At 51.3% G+C, this 5931-nt stretch overlaps 2 protein-coding genes across 2 annotated transcripts; both read right to left on the bottom strand.

Annotated features, from left to right (window-relative positions):
* Positions 1–584: 584 nt before the first annotated feature.
* ANOM_011638 (uncharacterized protein) lies at positions 585–3455 on the bottom strand (the record flags this gene model as incomplete). The annotated part of the gene is made up of 3 exons (XM_015556894.1): positions 585–2486; positions 2534–3256; positions 3315–3455. 3 exons carry the CDS (start codon positions 3453–3455, stop codon positions 585–587), a joined length of 2766 nt encoding a protein of 921 aa, XP_015400910.1.
* Positions 3456–4418: 963 nt separating this feature from the next.
* Positions 4419–5931, bottom strand: ANOM_011637 (S-adenosylmethionine synthetase; the record flags this gene model as incomplete). Its single annotated transcript, XM_015556893.1, has 5 exons — positions 5809–5931; positions 5660–5717; positions 5498–5525; positions 5147–5418; positions 4419–5057 (listed from the first exon to the last, which is right to left on the bottom strand). Exons 1-5 carry the CDS (start codon positions 5892–5894, stop codon positions 4419–4421), a joined length of 1083 nt encoding a protein of 360 aa, XP_015400909.1. The 5' UTR covers positions 5895–5931.

Raw genomic sequence — 5931 nt, 5'->3', positions numbered from 1 at the left:
ACGAACATGGAAGTCGACCTATTATTCCCAAACTTAGGTAAGATCGTTAGTGAACTAGTCGGACTGGGATTCCATTAGTTTCGTATTGAGTGGTCGCATGACCTCGGTTTGTGCCCCGTTTAGTGCTGTTTTACACGTATGAAGGGCTGTCGATCTCTAGGGAGCATGTCCTGTCGTATCATATGAACAATCAATGGATGGAACTGGTTGGTTGGTTCTTTTGGCTTAGGGGCGTTGGATATGGTTTTGGTTTTGGTTTTGGTCTTACTGTGGTTGGTGGTTGGGTTGGTTGCATGATTTGCATGTATGTATGTATGTGTGGTTGGATTGTTTATGGTCCGTGGGTTATGTTGGTCTATCCCTGATAGGACACGTAGCGTCTGTCTGTTGACCTGTCTTATGTATGTATTTATTGTTGGACTATCTAATCAAATAACGGCATGATGCTTATTGTTTAAAACTCATGTGGAATTGTTAGGTCCGCTCGTCTTATGCTCATGAGGTATCGAAACTAAAACTGCAGTCATACCCAATCCCACCCTAACGCCCGCTAAGCACACAAAAGTCCTGCCATGATTGCCTGTTTACAAACCAAGATCGTCATCGTCGTCCCATCCCAAATGCGCATAGATTGATTTCTCGGGTGTCACCGGCACCGCGGTGGTCGTCGGTACAGATAATCGGGCAGAGGAGCCCTTGACTGGTGTTCCGAGCACCTTCGCTGGCGTGTCTGCGGCTACCTCTGCTGGCCCGTCGGTTTGGATAAGTGGTACTACTGGTGGGTTCTGTCTCGGCGGAGTTTCCATCACGAGTGAACTGGTCGGTTCGGTGACCATCTCTGGACGAGACTTAGTGCGCCGTAATGGGACGGGTGTTGTCGGCGCCATATCGGTCGACCGGGGCACCGGGCGCCGAGGGACGCGGAAAAGATTTCCGGAGGAAAGGGGTGATTCGGTCACGCCTGCTCCGGGTCCATCGAATGGTCCTAACGGCTGAGTTGGCCGTCGTGTTGGGGTATCCTGGATCGCGTTCGTGTCCCTGGAGCTGGAAGCGATAGAAAATGATTTGGTTCGTGTGGTAGAAGCAGGGACCACAGGGGATCCGTCACCTCCAAAGAATGAGGATGCCTTGGGTTGGGTAGACGAATGCATCGGCATGCCTCGGGGAAGAGGGGGCATGCCAATGATGGCGTTCCTCTTTCGACTGCCCTTAGGCGTAGCGGCGACCTGGACTCCTTCTCCGAATGGGTTGCGGACAGGATTCTTCGGTTTCCTTGCGCTGCCACCTGTGCGTCGCTTCTCAGCATCTTCGGCAATGTCCTTAGCGACAAGCTCTCTGTTCGGTTTCCGAAGGGCATGGATCGCGGCGTCAAGCTCTTTCTTCTGATCCTTGAGCATCTGCATCTTCCTTAGTTTGGTCTCGTGCTGCCGGGCTACAGCGTTCAGGTCGACTTCACGATTGTCAACCCGTTTGGCCTTCTGAATGCCACCTCGTACATTACTGCTCAAGGAAGGCAACAAAGGTTCCATTGACTCCCGTTCGGATTGTGATGGCATGGTATTGAAGCGGCTCAGCGATAGTCGACGTCCTTGAGAGGCGGTTTGCTCATCTGTTAGCACGCGTTGCAATGTACGACGAGGGTGCTTTTGCGATGGCTGCCGTTCAACAGCCGCTCCAGGCTCTGCTCGGGGCACATTCTTCGGCGGAGGTTTCTTGGGGAAAGGCGATAGCACGCTGGGGACCCCGAGTTTCCTGGTGATCGATTTGCATTTATCTGGTAGGCGTGAAGCATAAAAGGGTATGATGACCTCGGTGCAGAAGTCTCGAACGGCATCACTTTCGACCTTCTTGCCCCCCGACTCGTTATCGCCATAGACTTTATTTGGATCAGAGACTGCAACATCGTCGAAGCTAACGGCATGCCAAATGCACAGCCGATCGAGGTGCAGTTCAAGCATCACTTGCAAATCTTGTAGTTTCTTAGGCTTTGACACTGTCATTTTGTCCGACCCGACACCTTCCTCAGTCGACTTTGCTTCATCAGCCATAGCAGCTTCCAACGCCATCGTCTCGAGAATGAGTAGGATCTGAAGCTGGGTTTCTCGTAGTCGGAGATCAGCAACATGCTTCTTCAGCTCCACGTCCCGCGACGTCTCAGTTGATACTCCTTGATCTACAACCGCTCGAGCTTTCCACCATGTCCGAATAAACTGTTCCTCTGTAGGGTAAAGCCCGTTTTTCCCAAGCTTCTTCTTATTCTTTCTCTTCTTCTTCAGCGTCGACTCATCGTCTGAAATACTGAGTGCAACGTCTTTCAGAGTCGAAGGCAGTGTCTCCCGGTACTTGAGATCCATTTTCTTAGCCGTAAGAACAGCCTCTCGATAAAACTCACTGAGCTCTGAGGGCTGAGAAGACCCCAACTCAGACGATTGAAAAGCCGTACGGCAACGCGCAAGCGGGCCTTTAGCAAAGTATGCCACGGAAGTCTTCCACAATTAGCACAAAACCACAACTAGACCCAGACCCAACATACCTTCGAGATATAGAGGGCTTGCAGATACTGCTCCCTCAGATTATCCAGCAGTTCCTGTGGCGATTGAAGAGACTCGGCCCCTATGAACTCTGTTCCGACGCCATCACCACAATGCTCTTGAGGATCCACCGCAGTAGGCATGGTAGCATCAGAGCTCACATCCCTTTCCAAATGTACCTGAGGCACCACAGATTGACCTCGACTCTCACCCGAATCCACCGGCGACACATCCTGGAGGCGCACATCGTGATCCACAACGCCGAAAACAACAGAAATGTCAAACTTGGTGCGCTTGGTAGAAAAATGAGTATCCGTAACGGGATCATCGATTTGCGCCATCAACCACCAGTCACCACCCTCCTCAATGGCAGACAAGCATCGAGGAGCCTGTTCCACCCCCGGCGGATTCCACCCTTTCACAGCAACAACGATGTCCCCTTCTTCAACGCCACGAGCTAGTTTCGAGAGCGCATAGATCCCCTTCTTGACTCGCTCAACGACGTAAAGCCCACTATCAGACGCCAGTCGTACAGCCAGAACGACAGGCTCCGTTCGCAGATTATTCTCTAACACTGGGATATCCGCAATGAATAAACTGCCGAACTGGATCTCGCACAGCGAAGCGGGGGAGAAATCTAGCCATGATAATGGCAATCGACAGCGCGGTACTATGGCAATCGGTTCTAGGACGTATGGCTCATGGGATAAGGATGCGGCATGGGCCTGGGTATTGCGGATAGGTTAGTATCCGACCACATGGTGAGAAGGTGTCGTTGCTCACCCGAATGCTAATGGTCTGTTTGGTCCAGTCATTTTCGAGGTGACATGTTTTTCGCTTTTTGGAGGTCGGGTTGGTGACCTCCTCTTGGAGGGGGTTTACTGAGAAAGGGTCGAGGGCGCTGGAGGAAACACGCGAGGCCATGAACGCGTCTGGCTAAGCATGCATTGTGTGCTTTTATAGAGGACGAGGGAGGATAAACAAGGCTCAGCTTTACAGAGAGTAATGCCAAGAGGGACTTGGTGTAATTGAGTAATCAAGCGATAATGATAACTATGATATGGATTGATAGGGTCACTAATTCTATATCGCGAAAATGCTGACCCGCGACTACGCGATTAAATTGGGGCCGTCTTGGCATCACGCGTCACGGGGTTCAGACAGAGTTCGACAGGCGCACATGGAAATGACTTACAGCGAACTAATCGTTGTAGTTCCAGTTGTACCTTGGAGTTGATGCATTAGTCGTAGAGTCGTAGGCCCCCCCCACATTGTGAAGGTTCACTTAACGGCTTTGAGGAATTTGAGGGCCACAAAGTCAAGGAGTGTGAGGAAAAACGACACCCATCCATATCTCGGAAAACTACAATGAATGGACGATATGGTATTAGTTACGTGGCTTACGACATCGACATGGAAACATAGAGGCCATATAAATGGTTCATTGTTCATTACTCTATAATGCTAATGTTTAGATTAGCACAACTATGACTGGGCAAATGCCGCCGGCCATAGCTAGATCATCTCCTCTCGGACGCTTGTTTGCAGCACAGCTTACGACAAGCGTCCACAAACTTCTGTGCGGACCCATATTTGGATGACGCTGGTGGTCCACAGATGCCGAGCCTGAGGAGGCAGTGTGTTGAAGACTTTCGCTCCCGGAAAACGCCGTAACATCCCTCCCAACAGATGAAAAGTGGTATCATGTTGAATTTATCCCGCCGAACCCGCCTTTTTATAGACGATCATGCAAATATTATAAAGGAAATATGGAACAAAGCTTTTCTGACGTGTCTATGCTCATGCTTTGAGTTGTTGAAACAAAGCAAAATCATCACATTCGTAACGAAACAGGAGAAGGAAGATTATGCAGTCACAGCGACGCGCTTAGAACTTGAGGGTCTTAGGCTTCTCCCAGGAGAACTCCTGGTTAGTGAAGTGACCGTTCTTGGCGGTCTGGAAGTAGATGGGCTTGGCCAGATCAAGCTCCTTGACAATGACACCAGGACGGAGGTCAAAGTTGTTGCGGACAATCTGGACGAGCTCCTCGGAGGACTTCTCGGAAGTACCGTAGGTCTCAACGAAGACGGACAAGGGCTCAGCGACACCAATGGCGTAGGAGAGCTGGACAAGGGCACGACGAGCGAGACCAGCGTTGACCAGGGACTTAGCGACCCAACGGGCAACGTAGGCGGCGGAACGGTCGACCTTGGAGTAATCCTTGCCAGAGAAAGCACCACCACCGTGAGCACCCCAGCCACCGTAGGTGTCGACGATGATCTTACGGCCGGTCAGACCAGCGTCACCCTGGGGACCACCAATGACGAAGCGGCCGGAGGGCTGGAGGTGGTAGACAGTGCGGTCGTCGAGCAGCTCAGCAGGGATGACCTGCTTGATGATCTTCTCCTTGAGAGCAACACGGATCTCCTCAGTGGAGAGATCGTCGCTGTGCTGAGCAGAGATGACAACGGTGTCGACACGCAGGGGCTTGACAGCACCGTTGTCGTGGGCGTACTCAATGGTGACCTGGGTCTTGGTGTCAGGGCGGAGCAGGGGATAGTGCCATTTTTACGGGCATCAGTCATGGCCTTGTTCAGCTTGTGGGAAAGGATGACAGTCAAGGGGAGGAGCTCAGGGGTCTCGTCGGTGGCATAACCAAACATGATACCCTGGTCACCAGCACCGAGCTTCTCAAGGGCCTCGTCGTAGTGAAGACCCTGGGCGATATCAGGGGACTGCTGCTCAATGGCGACCAAGACGTTGCAGGTCTTGTAGTCGAAACCCTTCTCGGAAGAATCGTAGCCGATATCCTGGATGGCACCACGGATGACCTTCTGGTAGTCAACCTGGGCCTTGGTAGTGATTTCACCGAAGACCATGACCATACCTGGAACAATGTTAGTATTTACGCATTATCTAACATAAAACAATACTATTGTTTTGTGTAAAAGGCATTCAACACATACCAGTCTTGGTGGCAGTCTCACAAGCGACCTATTCATGATAGCCTAATTAGTACGTGCTAAATTTTGGTGCGGAGATAAAGCCGGTCCAATCGGGTGGGGACAGGAGAAAAAAAAAGAAAGGGAGGGGTTCCGACAAAAAGTAAAACAATTTCCGCTCCGTACCTTAGAGAGAGGATCCTCAGCAAGGCAGGCATCGAGGATGGCATCAGAGACCTGGTCACTATTTGAATAGTTAGAATAATATTCGAATTGGATCGATGGGTGCGACCTTGAGGACCAGGGTCGCAATGCGAGTGCAAGGGGGTACGAACGCAATCTTATCGGGGTGACCCTCTCCGACGGACTCGGAGGTGAAAAGGAAGGTGCCGGCCTTGGGGAGGTTTGCGACGGAGCCCATTGTGAAGGATGAGGATAGGTATAGGGGGGAATTAATT

This window comes from Aspergillus nomiae (genome assembly GCF_001204775.2).
Source record: "Aspergillus nomiae NRRL 13137 chromosome Unknown contig00756, whole genome shotgun sequence".
Taxonomy (NCBI): Eukaryota; Fungi; Ascomycota; class Eurotiomycetes; order Eurotiales; family Aspergillaceae; genus Aspergillus; species Aspergillus nomiae.
The sequence above is the reverse complement of the archived record's forward strand: the minus strand, read 5'-3'. Positions and strand labels throughout refer to the sequence as shown.